Below are 23,900 nucleotides of genomic sequence, written 5' to 3'. Positions count from 1 at the left end.
TGAAAATTAGTTTAAAACTGAAATAAATATATTAACTAGTCAAAAGATATGTAGTGCATGTATTGCTGTTCTGATAAGTATTTTTTGTTTAGTATTTTTAGATGGTTAAAACATTAAAAACAATTAATAAAAGCAAACACTTTAATTTTTATATATAGCTTTATTCTGATTGAATACTAAATTGTAGTTGAGCAAGTAGATCACGATATACATTCAAAGTAAATAAAACATTAATACAAAACTAAAAAGAATACTGAAAGTCAAAAACATACATTGGCATGAAAGATCTGCATGAAAGGTTGACTTTCATACAATAAAGTAAAAAAGCAGCTTTTTAACTTATAATTTCAAAAGTTCATTTGAAGCAGTGAGAAGCAAAGGGATGTAAGTGAACATTTTAAAATTTTGAGTAAAATCCATTTAAAAATAACGTCTTAGCTAGGCCTTCATTTTTTTTCTAACTAGCACCTACCAGGGATACTAGTACTATCTCTTTCCCCAAGACAAAGAGGTTCCCTACTATTTGTACTGGTTACCTCCAAATTTTTAATTTTTCCATTTACATCCCTTTGCTTCTCACTGCCTCATTTATTATCAAAGAGTAAATTTTAATTGATCAAGCATATATTTGCAACGTAAAAAAACTAGGTTATTTACGATTAAAGAGCAATTAGATTTAGTGTAAAAGAAAAAAATCAACACAGAAACTGAATTTATGTTAGTGAATTAATAAGTTAATTGCCAAAACATAAAATGAAATAGAACCTACCATGTTAGTTGTGTGAGTATGATTCGGTGTAAAATCTTCATCTTGTGTATCACAGCTAAATTTTTAGAAAGAAAAGAAAAAGAGTAAGAAATAGAGGTCAATGCTCAGAAGAAAAGTACACAATGAAAACACATTAAAATCACTAAATAAGCTCAAATTTAGGAGGAGATAATTCAGATTAACCAACATTCAATTACACATGTTTATGAAACATAAGATTCAAAACTATAAGTTACTTTACAAACAAAAAAAAAAGATTATATACATCAAACTATAACATAAAACTAAGTCTGCATGAGAATAAAATCTAAAGTATACATGTGTGTTTTAGCTTCAAATTATAACAAACATTTCAAAATATTGGAAGAAAATTTCAATAATGACTAACAAACAGTACTGTAGTTATCTTTGGCACATCATAAATAAAATTCACATTTGTATTAATCTAACTCTATACAAAATTTTGCAAATCACGGATGAACACTACTGAGCAAATATTAGAAAGGAATGTAAAGAACTGATTAGACTTATAAAAGCTATTAGTTTGAAAATAAATGATGATCTGAATTCTTAAAAATAATTTTGAGAAGTATAAACTTATTCTCAAGTTAATTTTGATGTTAGAAAACGTAATTAAAATCAAATGGTTCAATCAAGTTTTTAAATAATGTATCTTAAGGTGATATAAGACTCAAAACAAGCTCATTGATGAAGAGATAGAAAACATGAAAAATAACTGGACTTTTTTTTTTTTTTTTGGTCTGCACGTGTTGCAGTCAGGATGGATTTTCCCCCCTTTACTCACCATTTTAATATTTTATACGGCAAATATTCACATAGAAGACATTAGAACACATTAGTCAGAAACACATTAACATAGCCCTGTAACTCATAGTAGAGAAGGTACATATTAATGTGCTTCCAGTGATAAATTCTCAAGTTGAAAATATTAATTGCCACCTTTTGCGGTTATCTTATCAAATTTTAACTGTAATTACTCCTATGCAGGTTAAATTATTAATATACTCAACAATATCTAGTACGAAATACGGTCAAAAATCAAAATTTTGATTCCTTATGGTCTAATAAACTAACAATGCATTTAAAAATAATTTGTTAGCAAATTCTTTGGCATATAACAAATGAAATCAAGGTCAAAAGTATACATTTTCCTCTTGATGAAAGAAAATACGCACACATGGAAGCCACTTGACTTACAATCATTTGGATATACAAATAGATGCAATTTGGTAAAAAATATTTTTTGCAATGCTTCCGATAACTTGAATGAAACGAAAAATTTTGACGATTTTTTTACACCCGACTCGAAAGAGCTTACAATCAGAGATTTGGTGGATGTTAAGAGATGTAGTATGAAGAAGAGTAAGAAAAAAAAAGGGACCTGTTCCCAAAGAAGTTTCAAACCAAAATAATGGCTAAAGTACTGTCACTTATGAAAGTCAATTTCAATTTTTATTGGAAATAACAGCTTGATACTACGCCATTGTCTCATTTGCAAATATAGGGGGGAAAATAAGTAGCTTAACCTCCTTTGACAAATTCATGAAGCAACTGTTTTTAAATCCTCTCCAAACACTGAAGAAATCAACATTAATGAGGAGGAGTGAGATACATATTTCTAAAAAGAGGTGTACAAATGAACTGGCTAGCTTTTAACTCTATTAGAATCTTTCCCTTTACATGTTTGAGGTGATATGCATATCCCGAATTAGAAAGGTAACAAAATATTTATTATTACAACGCCTGTTCGTTTTCAAAATGAAAAGTTTGGACTTACAAACAATCAAATCGTTTAGTTCCCTAATCCGAGCTATAAACAATTTTTGGAACTTAACTCATACGCAAGTCAGTTGACATCATTAGTATATTTCTTCATTGTCAAGCAATTAGTATGTATTTCATTATTCCATAAGCACAAAGTATTCTTTCCCAATTAAGAATATTTAAGGAGTAAAATGATGCTGGAATACAAAACTGTAAGAACTAAAGAACTGTAAAGATAGTTTTACAGTAGATCCAAGTCATACAACATCATCACTTTGATAAAATTTATACACAGAAAATTAAACAAATATTTAAGTATGTAAAAGAGTCATTTACATGTTTTTTTCACAAGTGAAAAGTTTCTAATGCACAAGTAGAAAAATAGAGTCAAAATTTCAACAAACCGATGACTTTGTATATTGTCATGTGAAGGCACGTAGCAAGCAAAATGCTAAATACATTGAATACTCCATACATTAAGCTCAAGAGAAGAAAAAAAAGGATGAAGAATAAGAAAAAAGAAAAAAATGACAGTAAAACAGTTACCAAAGATATGTTTTTAAAATCCTTATCTAAATTAAATGGTCAAACATTTTTTTTTTCACTGTAGGCTTTGGTATATGAAGCACAACCATGCTAATTAAGAGTTTAATAATAAACAATGAGTATTATTCAAATAAATAAATATCCAATTACTATTGTATTAGACAAGTGAATAAAAGGTAAAGAAGGTTTTATCACTTCCTGTTATGTTAATTTCGAAGAACTTAAACATAATTTTCAAAGGTTGAACTAAACAAAATCAAACTCGAAAATTTCATACTTAAGATGAAACATTAATTTTGAGAAAGATTGACTTACACTGCTTAAACTATAGGATTTCATTATTTTTCTGCAAGTGGATTGTACTTTAATATACAATTTGTAACTTTTAAAATCAATATATAGCAATATTCTAACATGTCACATTGAAATTAAGCAATATTATTATTAATTAAGCAAAATGCTCAACAAAATAACAACACTTATATCAATAAAAAAATAAAAAGATAAAAACAGAAACAATTGAAACTGTTTCTATTCATAATTTCAAAATAATAATGCACAAAATTACAAGCATAAATACAGAAGAAGAAAAAATCACTAAACTGCAACTAATTTGCTCTTTATTGAGTAATGGAAAAAAAATCAAGTTAAAAAACATTTTAATAATGCAAATTTAGAAAATACTCCTCAGTTTCACAGAAAAAAAAGTTTGCACAATCACAGAACATTTCATTATCCAAAATACATATACAGTGAAACCTGTGTAAATTGACCATTTGCGATACACTACTTTAGTGGTCAACTTAAACAGGTGGTCAACTTACAGAGGTTGATTTATATAATAAGGGCTAATTTCGTGCCTGAAAAAAGCGGTCAGCTTAGAGAGGTGGTCAACTTACAAGGGTGGTCAACTTCACAGGTTTTACTGTACCATGTTATCTACAAAAAGTCATTACTATTTAGAAGCAATTTGTAGACATAATACAACCATTTTTCCATCGTATTATGCCCATGCTAAAAAATGAAACATTTTTCTTGAACACAAAACACAATTGATGAAACACAATAAAACTTAATACCTACTTACTGATTACTAGTTTTGTTTATAAATTTAAAAAAAAAAAAGACAAAGAGAGAAGGTGTCTTTGAAGAAGACTCATGCATTTTTCTTAATTTTGAACATCAAATTCTCAGATCTTTGAGTAAATTTAGAAAAAAAAAGGCCTAACTTAGCATTTTTTTTATTTTTATGAAAAAGATTTTCTTTTCCCTAAATTTTACATAAAAATTACAATTAAAGACCATCATTTAAAGGGATGCAAAAAAAAAAAAAAAAAAACATGACATCTCTTTTGTTTTACCTTAATGATTACTAACGATTAACTTAACTAATACAAATGTAAACTCTGGAATTTTTATTTTTACCCTCCTTAAACTTCTTTGAGTATTATATAAGGATTTGCTCTACTTTCTACTTGTTTATTATTTCAATTAGAACTCTGTCTGATATTTTTATCTCAATAACTTGGTGACAAAAATTTATTACATTTGAAAATAACATTGTCGTTATTTTTTCTGGCACCTTTGCTACATTCATCAGCTTTATTTTGACATTTTCCCTCTAGTTTCAACACCCTAATATATTATTAAGTTGTTGACTTATACTTTCATTTTGGACACTTAAATTTTTTTTCAAAAAGAGACATTTAGTAATTTTGTATGTTGAATTTAAACACCTACTAACATTTACATTTGAGGTGTTAACCTTTAAGAAGTTGTTCAGTGAACATTCTAAAGCAATTTATTGTACTTTTAATGTTACCAATTAATATATTCTACAGACTGTGAGCATTTTCCAAAGAACTGAGAAGTACATATTCTACACAATTCAGTTCAACTGACATTTAAAACTTACCCTTCACTTTTGTCAGAGATGCTTCTATCATGGTTTTTTTGCTTTAAAGTTGCTAACAATACGTCATCAGTGTCGGAAATATCAGATAACATGGTACTATGATCAGATAAAGTAACATTATTTTGATTCAGACGACCAGAGATGCAGGATGCATTATCAATTTCACTCAATGTTTCTTCTGAATGATCTTCCCTCAGAGTTTTGTTATTAGACAAAGTCTCGTCTTCACTTTTATAATTCAGATTTTCAGAATTTGATTCAACTTCACGGCTCCTGTTATACTCTGGTTCAATAATACCACTTTCAATTTTGGCAACAGGACTGACTAGAATGTCACTATCACTTTCTGAAGTATTCTTCATAGATTCAACTTTTTGCGAAGATGAAGCCTCTACTGCTTTACGCTCATCTCTTTTAAGACCACGAGCAGCCAGTTTCTTTTTCATTAGTATATCTTTATACCTTGAGAAGGAGATAGTATTTTTTTCATGAGAAGTTACATCACACAAATCAGCAGGCTGGGATGTGGTCTAGAAAATAAAAATATAATTATAATATTTTAACAACAATTCACTTTCAAATATAAATAATGCTTCTTTTCTGCTTGTAAACTTCAAAATGACGCAGATTTGCACCAATTTTGAGAAGCATTCATATGCATATTCTTAAGCTTGTTAGTTTTACCTCTTCTGCTGTTTTTAAGAGCTTTCATTCTGAAGACTAAAATTGCTTTCTAGTACCTCAACCCGTAACAGGGGAGGTGCGGTCTGACAGACTGCTCAAAAGTTTATTCCATCACCCCCATTACATTTTCAGTCCAATTAAATGGTTTTTCCCAGTAACTTTTTGTTTTGTGACCTTGAACATCCCCCTCGCTTATCAGTATCTTTAGGTAAGTGTATCTGGTTTAAATTTCACTGCATTCTTTAGAAGCGGTCTGTGAAACCGCACCTTCCCTTCAATGTTACAATTTTCGGCAGTAGTAGACACGGCTCTTAACGCCAGAACCGCGGATATAAGTTCATTTATCTTATCCGTGTTAAGCGGCAGAGATGCAAAATACTCTAGATGAGGTTGAGAGTTGTTTGAAATGTTCACAAACGTTACACAATGATGTTCTAGGGACAATGAAGGCTGAATTATTCTTCAAAATACGTTGCAGAATACAAATAAAGGACTGTCAAAATTTTCCCTTAACTTGATATAATCAATTTTCTGTTACTAAAATGTTCTATAAAGAAAGGAAATGAAATCATTAATAAATAAAAGATTCTTTTTATTACAAGTAGTTAGTTATTTACAGCAGCATATGATTTTTTCGAAAAATCTAAAGACTCTAGCAAAATTTCCTCAGAAAAGGTATATTTCGATTAAAAATTCAAAAATATTTTTTCCCATGCTAATGGAAATTCAAAGAACATTTAAGGGAAATTACAGGAATGTATCTTAATTACATGATTTTTAAGAATCTTTTAAATAAAGTGGTCTCCGAGACCTCACGTCCCCTGTTACGTCCTACTTTTTCACCTTCCCTGTTACGGATTAAAGCAATTGAACTTAGCAGGCATGTGGCGTCAGGAGTGAGCAGTTGTGTCACCCCCGACCCCTCTTCCGGTTTTCTAAATATAATGAGAAGTACACAAGAAGAAGAAGGCGCAGTATGCATTATACAGGAGAACACTATTTGCATTGGGCTTGAAGCACAATTGCAAGCATAGAGTAACTCACTAAATTCAATGAGTCAGAAAACAAAGCTTTAAGTTGTATATTAAGAGACAGTTTCAACAGCTTTTGAATTACTTCATTTCAGTCAGAACAATATCTATTTGGTGCATTCATAGGGTCTTATTTTCAACACATACATTTAGTGAAAAAGCATAAAAACTAGTACACTCAGACATAAAGTTTGGAAATCAACAAAAAGTTGGAAAAATCAAATTTTAAGAGGGAGGAGAAACAGTAAAATCATTTCTCACACAAAAATACAGGGGAAAATGAAAAAAGTATATGATGGGATGAAGAGTTCAAAAGTATTTCTTTTAAATAAAATAAGCAACACATGATATTTCTGAAAGAATATATATGTTAAAATAAATTTTCAACAATATTCCAAATAATTCATTGTCATACTACAAATTAGGACATAAGAGATTTTTGCATAGTTGATTTATTGGATTACTGAGCAATTCTGATAATTTAAGGATCAGTAATCTAGATAGTCTGTTGAAAAGATTTTAGAATTGAAGGTACTTTATGAGTACTTTCATTATACCTATCACTACTACAAACAGTAGAATATCTGTATTAGAGTGCCCCCCCCCCCCCCGCAAAAAAAAAAGACGAAAGTTGATTTTTCAAGCCGCACACCCTCTTATATTTTTCTTTTTAAGTCAAAACAATAGTAAAAAAAAGTTTAATTTGAAATTTCAAGTAGATACACATTGCTCCAGCCCCACATGTACCAGAAAAATATTTATCCAAATTTAGAACTGTTTAGGTATCCAGTAGGAGGAATCAAAAAGTTATAATTTTCTTCAAAAGACAAATTTTTTTCATCTTTTAAAAAATTACGTTTATATTCAAATAAAATATCAAGTTCAAAAATTATTAGCAAACACATTTTCAAATCAACATTTAAAAATGAATAATAAAAAAAATAATAAATTGAAATTGAAAAATTTACTTAAACTTGAAAAAAATCTGTATTTTTAATACTATAAGGGAGACTTGAATATTGTAAAAGAGCAAACATTTATATTTAACGCTAATCACCAACTTTACTGTTTATGTATTTTTCAGCTTGAAAAAATTTTTAAAAATTTACCTTACATTTTTAAAAAAATATATAGGAAATAATCTTTTTTTTTCCAAAGAAAAATTACTTATTTTAGGCCTTTGGCCCAACACCTAAATATTTTAAAATTTGGAAAAATATTTTTGTGGTACATGTGGGGCTGTAAGGACAATGCTTACACAAAATTTCAAACTTCCGGAAGAAAAAAAATGATTTGGCTTAGAACACAGGACTGGTTTATATTTTCAGGAGCAAGTCAGCACGGGTTGCCGTTGCTCAAATTATATGAAAAAAAATTTCTGCAATTGTTTTGATCTGAAAGAAAAATATAGGAGGGCGTGTAACTTGAAAAATCAATGTTTGTTTTTATTTTTTTTGGGACACCATGCAAGTTACATTTCACAAAATATAGCTATTGATGAGTAACTAACGTGACTCATAAACAGCAGTGTACATAGACTTTGATCCCCCCCCCCCACACAAGATTTATAAGGGTGATTTGTTATGTTAGTTGAACTTTTTAAAAAAATTAAATCATTAATTAATCTATCAAATCTATAATTTCAATATAAACTAATGTTTAACTAAGAATTTAAAAACTGTTCTGGTTAAGACATCACTCCAGCTACGACGACACATAGTTGACAGTCCAAGAAGTGATGTGATAACAAGATTTGACCGCACATATACATTTTTGGACGAATACAAATTGGAATTTCTGAAACATCAAGTTTAAAATACCCTTAGGGTTGATTTCAGTCTGATCATGCATAAAATACAATAGTCAAAAGTTTGATAAAACATTAATAAAAATGAACATGCAAAATGATAGAAGTATTTTCATCAACAGTCCATAGTTAACGTAACTTACTTCATTTTCTTCAACAGACAAAGAAGACTCTTTACATTCAAAAGTAGATGGTACTCTATGATAAAAATGAATAAATTAAACCAGATAATGCATAAAAAGAAAATATTTAACATATTAACGAATGAACACACTCAATGACTTACAATATGAAAAAACTATCAGATTGCAAATGATGATCAGCAACATTTTGATGCACAAAATTAGCAGATTACTGCATACATCTGTTTTGAGGTTTCTAGGAACCTCTTTTTTCAAAGCAAATAGTGAGCTTTTGGATGAAAAGACATCCAGTAAAAGCAATGAGAAAGAACAGTGGATAGTTTCAATAGCAAATTAACAAAATAAACAAGACAAAATGGAACTGACAGCCAAAGTTTATTACATGATTCCCTTCAAGGAAAAACTGTTAAGCAGTAAATTTCATCAAAAATCACATACTACGCAATCAATTCATACAAAACTCTGAACAACAGCTATTAACATTAGAAAGACTGAAAATATTCATATACCAAGAAAGACTGAAAGGGCTAGTAAGGCCACCTTCGAACTGTACCCACACTTTGAGAATAACTTCATCCTGGGTGTGTTGATGTCTGACGCATTTCCTCAAAAGATTAAATACAAACCAAGTACATAATAGTGTACATTGGTGTTACCTGTCAAAATGTAAAATTAATTCCTCTTTTGCAAAGCAATTGCTATTGCTCGACAGCCTCACAGTTGTCAGTGGCATCTGGTATTCAAACAAAGTTTAAAAAGAGGTCAAGAATAAAATCTAGGAGAAAATCAAAGGAATAGAACTTTGTCATTTTATAGTGATAAAGTGAAACTAAGAATTTTTCTGTTTTTATTTTGGAATAGCTGAGGGACTACTCTAGACTTTCCCATCGTTCTAGGTATAAGGTTTAATACTTATGTTTGTATGAGGCTAATAGGGCTGAAAGTACAAATATTTAGTTTGTAAACAGTGCCGAATGAATATTTTTTATTTAGCGACCACTTTAACCTGTTTTTCTTTAGAAAAACAGTCAGCCGATCTTATGGTTCAATGCTCAGTTGAGGAGTAAAATAACCCTGTATCAGACTTGTCATACAATCTATGCATATTTTTATAAACTTGGAGGGTGATGGGGGGGGGGGGGAGAGAAAAAAAATGAAAAGTGAAGATTTCTTCAACCATCAATCACAAAAGAAATTATCAACGGCCGAGTGGGTACTTTAATAATGGTTGGTTTAAAGATTTTATTGAATCACCAAAGTACGCAGTTCAAGAAGCTAATGTATAAATGATTAGATAAATAGGTACCAAAATATAATCATGTTATGAAAAGTAAGAGAGCAGAATTATCTACAGTTAATTATTATTCAGATTATTAAACAAAAAATAAATTATTTTTAAAAAATGATGAGAAGGACCACACCAGTTCTCCTCCTCTTTCTAGTGCTTAGGTTGCTTTGAGCTCTGCTCTTTGTGATGTTCTCTAGTTATATTACCTTACTTTCAGGTTTTTAAAATGCTGATCAATAATTAGCTATTTAGTTTGAAATTCCCTTGTACAATTTATTTGCAATTACAGTTTTAATAATCACATGGTTGTTTTTGCAATTATGTTTTATGAAAGACATAAGGTGTTTTTTTTATTACTATTATTGCTTTTTATTCATTTATTTTTGTAGAATTAACGTTCCGAGCTTTTGACCTGAGTGCTACGTGGCAGAAACCCATTAAAAAACCAATAAATTTTAAAATAAATGTAAAAAAAAAACAGCAATAGTAGATGAAACTAGTTAAGGATTCCATAAAAAGTATATCAAGGGAAAATTACTATTTGTTGTATGGACAAACAAACAATGCCTTATGAATGATGTTTAATACAAACTTATTTATGACTTTCTGTAATAAAATATTGATAAAAATTTTATTTTTCATTTAATGAACTGAAAAGTTTAATCATAAAATGAAGGGTACATTATTAAAATGAAAGAAGACAATAGGCTTAAAGCTTAATACTTACAATTGTGAATTACTGTCAGATTGATTTGAATTAGGTAAATTTTCTAAAGATGTCAGAGATGATTCTGATGAGTTTCCATTTCCTTCCTTTTCTTTCACAAGAGCTTTACTTGATGACTTTCTTGAAGTTAAGAGCTTTTTAAAATTCAGGAATTTTTCTGGTAAGCCCTTATTAATAGTAGGCTTCTAAAATGTATTTTTAAAAAGGCCTAAGTTAAGCATGAATAACAAAAGCAGAGCATACCAAAAATTCAGATACTCCATTTAAAAAAATTATTATATTTATTATTATTATTAGTCAAAAAAAGGCATTGTCAAAATTCTGAATTTCAATATGAGGGTCAGCTTTAAAAATCATGATCATTTAAAAAAATGATCATGAAAATGTACTCTAACTTAGCCAATGAGAAACATTAGAAAACTAGAAGGTATTCTGCCCCCCCCCCCCCCACGGGAAAAAAAATCTAGAAACATCATAGAGACAAGCTTCTCCATATTCTTAAAAACCAAACTGTCAACAATTATGACAAAATTAAAATTAACAGCATGTTGAATATTTATTTCAAGCGTAAAAAAATTTAATAATTGAGCTTTTTTTTATTTAAATAGTTAAAAATAAAGCTAATGGTTAAAGTGTAGTGCAATGTTACAAACACTTAGTATTTAACAATAGGAACTGCTAAGAACTAAATAAATTTTAAAAAATACTAATGATATAGTAAAACAATTCATTTAAAAAGCAAGATTTTGATCAATATTTGTCTTTGTTTCTTTGCTTAGTGACATAATTTTTGGCCAGTTTATTCTTGTTTAGTTGAGCTTTTTATACAACATGTACTTCTTAAGCTTTTGTTTTGCAGTTATGACTTAGATGAACAATAAATTTTATACATACACATTCAAAGATGATCAGGTGAAAATCAAGCCTTTAGAAAAAGTTTTTAAAATCAAATAAAAAAAGGTAAAAAATAAACATAAAAAGAAATGCATAAAAATAAACCTTGAAAAATTTTTTTATATATCCACAGCTTAGTTATTATAAAACTTTTAACCCTTTCGCCAATTGAATCTTGAATTTGTTTCTTCAACCAAACTTATATTACATTCAAATATAGAGTTTAAAGAGCCACTGTCTGTAAGGATCAGGGAGGTTGTGATTGTTGGGATTTTTAATTTTCTTTATTTTCATATATGTTGTTCCTTATCATAAATGTAATGTAAATCCGAAATTTGAGCTTTGTCTGACTTACCGTTTTTGAGAAAATAATTTTATTAGTTTAGGGGGCGTGGCACATTTTTGCTGGTTTTTCAAATTTGCAGTTTTTTATGTGCTTATTGCTTGAAGCGCCCTTATAATGACATGGATTTTTTAATTCCATATTATTGTATTGTCTTGTTAGATACTGTTACAGCTGTCAAATTGGTGAGACTATGAGAGTAACGCCCACAAACTCAGTTTAAAACTGACCGAAAATGAAATTTTTTTCTATATTCAAGACCAATTTTCTCAAAGCGCCTTCATGATGACACCAATGTTTTTAGATCATTTTTTAGCCACACTTACATACATCAAAAATATGTAATAAAATCAGTGTCACTATAAGGATGCTAGAAGATATTGGAACTTTTATTTGATAAATTTCACAAAAACACAAATATTTAAAATCTAACTACAACTGTCGCCCTCATAGCAGAGATCTGATACAAAACAAGTTTGTTAACCAACATGTTTGTCTAACATCTGCGCATAAAAAATTGATGTCACTCCTATTATTTTTGGAAATATAATCATTCGAAGTTAGTACATTATGGCGTTTTTTTATATATTAATTATTTAATCTTTTCACACTCAGATAGTTTTTTTGAACATATTTATTTTTAATTTAATACAAAGAAGTGTACCTTTTAACGTAAATAGCTTTGGGCAGTAAGAGAGTCTTTTACTTGAATAGAAAATGCCCATTTTGATATAGGTACAAGCGGATGTATTGTGCATAATATGTCTAGATTATCATACCAATACTCATCTTATTTTTTCGGCCAAACAAATTTATTTATTCGAATTTTTCTTGACATATATTTGACCTTAACTTGTAAATGGATTGTGTACGAAAGATGTGCAGTGAGAAGCTCTTACAAACATCTTATATAAATGCTTCAAATTGTTCCACTCTAATACATACCCCTGCATTGCCACAAGTTCAGTTTCATGAAATTGGATGGGTCCTATCTATACGAGCTCACTTCAAGTTCACTTCAAAGCAGAAACAGTATTTACAAGAACAATTTATGATTGGTAAATATACTGGGAAAAAACAACATCCAAGTCAAGTTGCACACTTAATGAGAAATGCAGTTCGTAACGGGAAAAAAACGGTTTGCTTCTTCAAAGTATTGTACTAAGAACCAAATAATATCCCCTTTTCTCGATGGAAGAAACAAGAAAAAAAAAAACGAAGGGATTCTCAAACACATCAAATGAGAACATTGAAGAAAACGAACATTCAGAATCTAAAATATAACTTCACGATAACAGAGACCAAAACGAAGAAAACATTAAGAGTCAAATCAACCAGTTTCAGAAAGATGGTCATCTCTTATTGAAAACTGGTAATTTTGCAGCACTAATGCATGGGAAAACATGGTATCCTGGAAAAATAGTAGAAGTTGACCATTTGCAAGTTAAGGTCAAATGCATGTCAAGAACAATTGGAATAAATAAATTTGTTTGGCCGGAAAAATAAGACAAGTATTGAAATGATAATCTAGACATATTATGAACAATAGATCTACCTGTACCAAGGGCGCCCATATAGGGGGGCAAGGGGAGGCTCAAGCCCCCCTTGGAAATTAGAACTTCCTTGCTTCTAGTACTTTTTTCTTTGCAAAAAATAAAAACATTTCTTCTCCAGCCATTAATGAATAAGTTATTAAAAATGTCAAATTTTATTGACTCTACTCTGTCTTGAAATCGATTTCCACGGGGAAAATATCCTGCTAAACCATGGTTAAAATTTTTGAGCCCTCCCCCCTTACAATTTTGCATATGGGTGCCCATGACCTGTACCTATATCAAAACGGGCATTTTCTATTCAAGAAAAGGCTCCCTTACTGTCCAAAGCTGTTTACGTCAAAAGGTACACTTCTTTGTATTAAATTAAAAATAAATATGTTCAAAAAAACTATGAGTGTGAAAAGATTAAATAATTAATATATAAAAAAACGCCATAATGTACTAACTTCGAATGATTATATTTCCAAAAATAATAGGAGTGACACCAATTTTTTATGCGCAAATGTTAGACAAACATGTTGGTTAACAAACTTGTTTTGTATCAGATCTCTGCTATGAGGGCGACAGCTGTAGTTAGATTTTAAATATTTGTGTTTTTGTGAAATTTATCAAATAAAAGTTCCAATATCTTCTGGCGCCCTTATAGTGACACCGATTTTATTACATATTTTTGATGTCTGAAGTGTGGCTAAAAAATGATCTAAAAACGTTGGCGTTATCATGAAGGCGCTTTGAGAAAATCGGCGTTTGTGGGTGTCACCCTCGTAGTGACACCGATTTGACAGCTGTAACAGTATCTAAAAAGACTATATAATAATATGGAATTAAAAAATCTATGTCATTATAAGAGTGCTTCAAGCAACAAGCACAGTAAAATCTGCAAATTTGGAAAACCAGCAAAAATGTGCCACGCCGCCTAAACTAAAAAAAATTATTTTCTCAAAAACGGTAAGTCAGACAAAGCTCAAATTTCGGATTTACATTACATTCATGATAAGGAACAACATACGTGAAAATAAAAAAATTAAAAACGTCAACAATCACAAATGCCTTAAAATTGCCTGATTCTTACAGACAGTGGTTCTTAATACAAAATTAACTCTAAATTTCTACTTTTACCCTTTTTCAAAAGTTAATTTGAGCTTCTATAACATTCTAAACTTCTAATTTCAAATTCTACAGAGTTAACATAATACAGTACAACCTTGATATCTCGAATCTCTCGGGAAGGAAAAAAAAGACATAGAAGTCTCAAGTTATCAAGGTTTTGAAAAAATAACAAAAAGAAGATAAATGAGAGATAAATAAGAAGAAAAAAATGTCATTGTAACTCTCACAATGACATGAGATATATCACATTGCATAAACGACAAAAACTAATCATTCTTTTTAGCAATTTAATAAGTTTTAAATGAACATTCCTCTATTTCAGGATAAGCAGATTTTCAAATTTTCATTTTTTTACAATTTCCTTGATCGTAATTTTTCTTGATAGCTGGATGATTTTTTATTATTGTTGAAAGTGTACTGGTAGAACTTTTAAAATTAGCAGCAATTTCAATTTTTTTCATCAGCATGTTTTCGTCAATAAACTTCAAAAATTTAAATTTTATCCTCAAATGATAACACATGCTTTTCACTAGCCATTTTGCAGGAGTTAAAATCAGAGTGAAGAAGAATGCATTTTTGCTGGAAAACTGGTCAACTACAAAAACTCGACCCCCCGTTGTCAAAGTGAGCCCGTGTTCCAAACCAGAAGAAAAGAGAAATAATCTAACCTTTAGAAAAAACAGACAAAAGACGTCAGCACCCCCTTCATACCAACGCTCCCCTACTCTCTTACCCCTCAATCCTCTATTTTCATACTTTCCAGGAAAAAAGAATGAAGGGCTACATGCAGATGTCTCCATTAGAGATGAGATGGGCTGATCCCAGGCTTGATGGCCCGAGCCAAAAGCGGGCGTGGGCTCTAGAACCGAAAATAAGTTTCAGGCGGGCTTGGACTCGGCAAAGATATTCAATCGTCAATCTTCAAACAAATTCAAAGCAAATAAACATTTTCCTACTGTGAGAAAATGAAAGGAACATTTAAATCAGTTCAATCAATGTGAAAATTTAACCTTAAAAAAAAACAGAAAATAAATTAACGGTTACTTATAGTGCTTTATTGCGATTACTATTGCATTCTGTCATACAGTGTTGCATTTAAAGTGGAGCATTTTGAGAAAATTTAGAAATTTCTGTTAATGAAGAACATTTGACATAACATTTTTCATTAACAGATTGGACATGGCAGATTGTAGAAGGTTTGTTTTTTGATACAAGAAAGTTTCCTTCAGGCTCGAGCGGGCTCGGATTTTGGTTCGAGACAATATCACCCGGGCTTGGGAGGGCTAAAAATGAGCCTGAACTCATCTCTAGTCTCCATAACTGGTTCTGCTACAAAATTTTCCAATGGAAAAGCATCAATTAAACCTTGCTTCTGTGGCAAAAATGTCGATATAGCAAGGGTTCGGAAAAATAAATTTCGACATAACTTTAGAAAACACTTGAAAGTTTTATGCAAAATGCAGGGGAAAACTTTTTTTCGAAATATCAAGGGTTTCGAGATAAGGAGGTATGAGATATCAAGGTTTGACTGTACATCATACACCCTTGGTGTTACCATAATTTACGCCTTAAAACCTTTCTAACAAATTTTAACTGTTAAAAATTTAAGACCTAGTTCAAAGGAAGTTATCTAACAACTACCTACTAAACACTGACAGGAAAAATGAAACTACTTACCAATTCTGCCGAAAAGCCACTTTCAGTATTATTTTCCACAATTTTATTCACACTAAAAGAAAAACAAAAATGATTCAATGAGCAGTTACGAATACATTTGCATGTTGATGAATTTGTATATCATACTTCAGGGTTCACACAAGGGAAAAGTTCAAGCTGGAAGTTCCAACCTTGATCAAAACGCCAAGTGGGACTTTTGTGGGAACTGCATACAAATGGATTTTCATCAAGTGGGATTTTGAGAAATATGGTGGAAAACAAGTAATTTTGGATCATAGTGTGAGTTACTGTCTGTACATTTAGAGTTTTGAAATGCATGATTTTCCATGACTTCTGCTTCCATGACTAATGAGACGCATTTTTTCCCAGAAGAAACATACGTGTTTCATACAAGGATATCTAAATCAGCGCTTTGTGAATATAAAATTACAACATCTGATCTATGCTTTGCATGTATGTTTATCAAAATCTAAATTAAGGTGAAATATAATGATCTGATAAATACTTTTCTTCCAAGGAACACTCACTTTTCAACCTAAAACTTTCGACTTTTTTTTTGGTTTCAACAAATTATAAACAGGGTGGCGACAGGAACTGTGAAAAAAAGTTCCCTGACTTTTCCCTGATTTCCCTGATTAAGTTCACCAAATTTTCCTGATTTACGTTACCAATGATAATGGTTTTCTTTCTTTGCTCTACTTGAAATCCATTGCATGTTTGTATAAAATGCAGTATTTTAAATGTTTTAAGTTGTGTAAAGTTGTTGAACTAAAGATATATTTTAAAAAGATGCTACTTTTTTAATAAAATGGTTTAAAAAAAACATATCAAGTCAATTTTTTGAGGGGAAAAAAGCCTACAAAACAGCATATTAAATTTTTCTACATGGAAAGATTATAGAAAATTAAAAAAAAAAAAATACTTTACTTCCAGAAACCACTTAGCATAAGAATTTTAAGAAACTATTAAAATTACTACTAAAAACATATGTGTATTTATGATAGAACTAAAAAGCAATTGAAATTATTTTGAACTAAGTTTTCAAACAGTATAATAATTGTTGCAAGAATAACAAGTAATAGTGAAATAATAGAAGTAATGTAGTTATTCTTATATAACTAATTGACCTATTTATGCAAAACAGATGAAACCATTTGACATTCATTCATAGGGAGCTTTTCTCTAATCAAGAACATAGGTTTAAATGAATGAATACAGCATTTTAACAATAAACAAATAAAGATATTTACCTAGGTGCACAAGTTAACTCTATTTCAAATGATTTCAGTATGTAACGAAAAAAAAAATCTTAGATTTCTTTTGTAACAAACAACTTTAAAATGCAAGGAAAAAAAAACAATTAGTTAATTTTAAAATATATAAAAGAAGAATACAACTTGGTTATAAATTAAAGTATCACTTAAGTCTGAAGAAAAGAAAACCATTATAATCTGCGGTGACAACAAATAGTATAACGGCAAAAAACAAAGTTTTTTTAATTGAAAGTTCAATTTTAGGAATTAAATTAAAAACGCGAAGAAGTAATAACTTTTAAGCTTTTATAGTATTAATTCAAAAACCAAAGATTTCTTCTTGAAATCGTGATTACAGTACGCTAATTACTTCGAGACAATGGAATAAAGGCAAAGGAGCTAAGGCATTAATGAAGGCTTCCTCTTTGCCTGTATGGCTGTGTATTTTACGTAGCATTGAAAGCGTAAAAGGAAATTTCAAGCTAGGTAAAGTAAACAACCTAACAGACACAGAAGCAATCTTAGGAAGTTCATCCTGTGGTTAATAAGTAAGATTCAATACTTTGACGTAGAGGAAAAAAGATGCACAACTATGCGGCAGCGTATAATCGCACCTCATTAATTTTACTTTTTTTTTTGAACAGATAATTGGCGGAAAATGCGTAGGGAATTAGAGTACTTAATTTTGTAAAGCAAAAAAAAAAAAATTCTTCATGAAATCAATTTTCCCTGATTTTTTGTTATTTTTTCAAAATTCCCTATATTTCCCTGACTTTTCCCTGATTAATAAAGTTCCCTGACTTTTCCCTGATCTCCCTGATTTCCCTGATCTGTCGCCACCCTGATAAATCTTTTTAACCAGGTAGGATTTACATGTAAACAAATTTATTATCTCTTCCCCAAAAAATCAGCTAGGATACACAACAATTTTTCAATCGCTAAAAACATTGAAAAAAAAAAATTCTAATTTTACAATGCATTTCCAAAGTCAAAGCATCTTCAAACTTACAGATATAAAACTACTGGTGAATATCAAATAGTGAAGCTAGTATTAATTATTATTATTATTCATTTATTTATTTTTTAATTCTGAAGGATTTTTTTTTTAATTAATATTTTATTTTAAAAGCAAATAAAGAGTAACATTATTCTTTCAAAAGCTAGATATTTTCTAAAAAATTTGCAACTACCAATAATTTATTAACTACTAAAATTAAGTTCATAATAAAAAATTAAGTAAATAATCAGAAGAATAAAAAATAAAATATTAAATTAATTTACTTAACAATTAACTAACCTGATACAATTAACAAAATTTTAGGAGGAACAACAAGTATTTAAAAAATTCCCAAAATTGTATAAGTTGAGCATTTTTGGATTTATTAATGAATTAAAGTTTTCGAATGACCACGGCAAAGCTAGAGGTGCACAAGCCCTCGACAATACAATAAGACATACAGGACAGGTTTAAAATAATGTAAAAAACAAAATTATGAATATCATTGTAGTAGAAACACATAGTAAAGAAAAATGAGCAAGTATTTAAGAAGTGGATGCAATCAGATTTTGAAATGTGTAAAAAATCGGGATTATGGCACAAAAGATTAAGAAACGGCTAAGATGCGTAAATGTTACACATAACCCCTAAAATTCGGCATGTATGCAAGCTCTAGAATCTAAAAATCATGACCAATCGTCAGTTTCCATAATCTTTGAGCATTTTTGCTGAAAATCATGACTTCCAGGACCATTTTTGATCATGGTTGAAATCCTTGATCTTCCCTGACTTTCCAGGTGCACAGATATTCGGCATATTAGGAAATTTGAAACCCCTGTGGCAGAAACGCCGCGATGCGGACAACAAAATAAAAGTTGTCCGCAAAAAAAAAGGTTGTCCGCAGGGGAAAAAAAAGCTGTCCGCAACTATCGGACATTTGCATGCACGCGATGGTTCTTGTTCAACTGTCAGCCTGCCTGCCACACTTATAAACCAAAACAAAACGATCCTTTTCAAACTGCTTACTGAAAAAGCAAATCTGAAATCAAAGTAACGCATATTTCTGTGTACAAAAAAAAATAATAATTCGTCACTTTTCTGTGATGCAAGCGATAAATAACTAACATAGTGAATATTTTGTTTGTTTTTTTGTTTTATATTGTTAGCAGTGATGTTGTAATAAAGTTCTCAAAAAATGAAGCGTAAGAACTTTTTCTTTCTGCTAATAACTTTAAAAGAAAGCATTTATCAGTGCATTGAAATGCGATCGCTTTGAATAGGGTTACCAGCTTTAAAATTATCGCCATTTAGTGCCTGGTGTTAAACTTTTACTCATCTTTTTTTTTCAGGGCTCCGAATTTTCGGTGAATATGTCAGTGATATTAATAAAATTCATCATGCAAACCTGCCAAACAGTAATTCTAAAATTATTTTACTTTAATAAACTTTTTTATTTACTGCTTTTTTATACTTTTAATGCTTTATACTTTTATACTTTTAAGATTTTGAAAAATGCAATCTCGTTGCATCCAACATGAGAATCAAACTTTTGCTCTTTTTTTTTCAAGCTAATTTCGTTTTATATGGAGGCAAATAAATGAAAAGTCTATTAAAACCATCATTTCAAGATTTTAAAACAAAATTCTGTTTATTTGAGTCAAAAACTTGAATGCTGGATAGATGGTTTAATTTTAGTTTTGCTGCAACTGCGTGGATATTTATTAATGATCAGTTTATCATAAGCTACTAAAATGCAATTCTAAAATAATTTTTTAAAAATTCTTTTATGAGCCGTTTTTATACTTTTGGAGCCTTCACTTTGAGAATTGCGATCTCTTTGCATCCTTTTTGAAAACCGAATTTTTTGAATTTTTGATGTTTAGTACGCTTTGTTAAGAGGTAACCAAAGAAATTCTCCTTTTATTTTTATTAAAATCACTAAAATTAGAAGTTTTAAACGAAATTCTGAGATTTTTAGGAGTTTCAAAGAGTTAAATGATCAACCACTGCTTAAATTTTATTGTCTCAATTTTTTTCAAGAAATTAATATTATTAACGGAAAAAAAGAAAAAATATCACAAAAACACCCACTACCCACTTGGAAATTTCGTTTTACAATCCCCCCCCCCCCCCATGCAAAATTATTTTGATTTTTCACAAAATGAATTGATTTTTCACAAACAAAATGGACCCTGTGAAAAATCCTGGACAGACCCCTGTTCAATCGGCAACGCATGTTTGCAAATGTCAGATGCCTACCAAGGACAGGGGGTGGGAGGACATCAGATTGCATCATTGAAACTTTTAGAGGGAGGTAATTTGAGAAAGATTTTGGTCTCAGTTTGGGAAGGGGGGGGGTCTCGTTCTTGAGAGGGGAGTGCTTCAGAGAATTTAGGGAGGTGCGCCATTCTCCTTGGGGGGGGGGGGGAGCACCTCCTGCCTTATTTTAAAAATACTTATTTAGAAAAAAGTATCTTATTTTTTTATTGAAACCAACCTCGAAATTTTGCATACAGATTATGAAGTTCTAAAAGCTTGTCGCAGAAAGCTACAAAACTTTCTGCCACTGGTTTCAAAACTGTTCTGGGTCCATTGCTATCCCATTTGAGTTCCTATACAATACTTTTAATTATGAGGCTAAAAAATTAGGATTTAAAACTTTTCTGAATTTTTCTCTTACCAACGAAAAACATCTGCATTTAAATATTTTTTTACGCAGATGAGCTGATTTCCCCCTCCAAATTCACATTGACTGCTAATAGTAATTCTTTTCTAAATAATAGTCCTGATGCAGTGGCATTTTACATTTTTGTACAAAAAAAAATTAATTAATGAATAAATTATAGGTTTGGCGAATAAAATCATAATCTGTAGTCATCCAGAATTTTTTTTTTCACTAAGGAGTGGTGCCTATTAGTATTGACTTTTACTCTGCAATCAGTATAAACCAAGATGTTCTCTTTAATTTGTTATATAATGTCGTTATATTTGTATTGTCAAATATAGGGCTTTTTTTACTGAACAATTTACTAAACTTCTGAAAAGTTTTGTGGTTGACAGAATTTAGTTTCATAAATCAGTGGTTTATAGAGATAATTTTAAAATACGTTATCAAGTTTATTTAGAAAAGGATATACTTCTGGAGGCAAAAACATCCCTCCAAAATCAGTAATGTGCAAGTAGTAATTTTTGAAAGCTTATGAAAAGAAAAATTTTAAAAAGAAATCAAAGGGGAAAACATAAAGAAAGAACTTACTTAGTAGTTTTACACGTAGGTTTGCTTTTTTCCTTTTCTTCAATGAAGTCATTGCAAACTTGTTTTACTTCACATTTTTCATTATCTTTCTGTTCACTTGATTCATGTGGATGTATTGATTCTGATGTGAACTCACTGGACGATTTGAATGATACGTTCGATAAATCAACCTCAGATTTAGAAGGGTCCACAAATTTATTCTGATCCATAGTTGATGCAGTTGGTGAAAACTGATTTTGCAAAAGACTAGAATGGTTTTTTGAAGTAACAATACTGATTGGAGCAAGTGTTTGATTTTGTAGTGAAGCAGTTTCCATATTTGGTGATGAAATGTTTTGCGGTGAAGATGGCACAACTTCAGAAGAAGGAATACTACTGGAATCAGTAGTAAGATTATATTGCTCAGCATTTGCCACATTTGGTGACAAGGAATGTTTTTGTACGAATGATAAACTATTCTGAGAAGTACAAGTATTGTCTAGAATCACAGATTGATTTTGTACAACATTTGGCATTTTTGGTGATACAGAACAAATAGGTTGTGATGAGTGATTTACAGAAGTCAATGTGCTATTATTAGAAATTAAATTTTGAGAAGAATTGATAGTATGTTGAATGTTGGGTCTATTTTCATCACTGTATTGCAGCCTAGGTAATAGAGAAAACATTCTTGGAGATGAGGAATGAATAGATGCAAAGGCAGAATTGCCAAAACTGATTTGATCTGCATTTGGCGTTCTTGAAAATACAGGGGGTTGATGAAGATGCGAATTCCGAGTTAAACCTGTTGGAAAAACTTGACTTGGATGACAGCCTCTTGGAGACAACTTCTGTTTCAATAAATTTAGACTCCCAGATAAAGAAATGGGAGGCGTACTTTGATCGTCTTTTGTAGACATTGAAGGATTTGGCGGATTCTGAATTCTATCAGTAGAAGAGACTTTACTTTGATCACTACCAGATTGTTTTAAGGATGACCTGTTTTTAAGTAAATTCAGACTTCCAGATGAAGAAACAGGAGATATATTTTGATCGTTTTTCAGAGACACTGAAGGATTTGGTGGATCCTGAGTTCCGTCAGTAGAAACAACTTTACTCGGATTACTACCAGATCGTTTTGAGGACAATCTTTGTTTCAACACATTTAGACTTCCCAATGATGATGCAGGAGACATATTTTGATCATTTTTCAGAGACACTATAGGAGTTGGTGGAGTTTGAGTCCCATCAGTAGAAAAGACTTTAGTTTGATCATCATGAGAGACAGAAAATGAAGAAACAGAAGACATATCTTGATCAACTTGCAGAGAAACTAAAGGATTTGGTTGATTATGCATTCCATCAGTAGAGAAGAATTTAGTTTGATCGTCGTGAGATCTTTTGGCGGACAGCTTATTTTTCAATACATTTAAACTTCCTAATGAAGAAACAGAAGACACATCTTGATCAATTTGCGGAAACACTAAAGAATTTGGTTGATCCTGAGTTCCATCAGTAGAAAAGACTTTACTTTGATCACTTCCAGGTCCTTTAGAGGATAATCTTTGTTTCAAAAACTGCGGAGTTCCTGATGAAGAAACAGGAGACAGATTATGCTTGTTTTCTAACAGTCTCGTAGAGATTGAAGAATTTGGTGATGAAGTGGAGGGACCATCAGAAGCACTTTGAGGATTTGATGTCATTTCATGATTCCCATTCTTCAAAGGTGATTTCCAAAGTTTTCTAGGCATCATTCCAAAATCTTTAGATGCAGGAGTAGGGACATGTTTTGCAGATGAACTGCTTATTGTTTTAGACGGCGAAACTTGTTCAGTATTTACAGTACTTTTGTTTGGTGATTTACATAGTTCATTTATGGGAAGAGTTCCAGGCATGTTTGGTGGTGAAACAGAGTCTGAATTAATAGTACATCTTGCTGATGGCTGCTCATTACTAGGAAGAACTTTTGGAGATTTTGAGAGTTGCAACTTTAAAAGTTTCTGAAGGGTTGAACTAATTTTAGGTTCGTCCTAAAAATGAAGCAAAATATTTTTTAAAAATAATTCAACAAATATAAAAACCTACTACATATGCTTCAAAACTAAAATCACAACACACTAAACTTGTTTAATAAATGTTA

General features: G+C 30.6%; 1 protein-coding gene across 1 annotated transcript in view; it reads right to left on the bottom strand.

Annotated features, from left to right (window-relative positions):
- Window positions 1-23,655, bottom strand: part of LOC129224963 (putative ATP-dependent RNA helicase TDRD12) — an 82,453-nt gene extending 58,798 nt beyond the window's left edge. The window contains exons 1-6 of the mRNA XM_054859510.1: window positions 21,782-23,655; window positions 16,276-16,327; window positions 10,696-10,880; window positions 8,681-8,735; window positions 5,016-5,545; window positions 770-824 (exon numbers count right to left, since the gene is read on the bottom strand). Of these exons, the coding sequence (XP_054715485.1) occupies window positions 770-824; window positions 5,016-5,545; window positions 8,681-8,735; window positions 10,696-10,880; window positions 16,276-16,327; window positions 21,782-23,655 (2,751 nt within the window). The remainder of the gene's footprint in view (window positions 1-769; window positions 825-5,015; window positions 5,546-8,680; window positions 8,736-10,695; window positions 10,881-16,275; window positions 16,328-21,781) is intronic.
- Window positions 23,656-23,900: the final 245 nt, after the last annotated feature.

Source organism: Uloborus diversus, chromosome 6 (genome assembly GCF_026930045.1).
Source record: "Uloborus diversus isolate 005 chromosome 6, Udiv.v.3.1, whole genome shotgun sequence".
Lineage (NCBI taxonomy): Eukaryota > Metazoa > Arthropoda > Arachnida > Araneae > Uloboridae > Uloborus > Uloborus diversus.
Note: the sequence above shows the minus strand (reverse complement) of the source record. Positions and strands in the feature narration are given on the sequence as shown.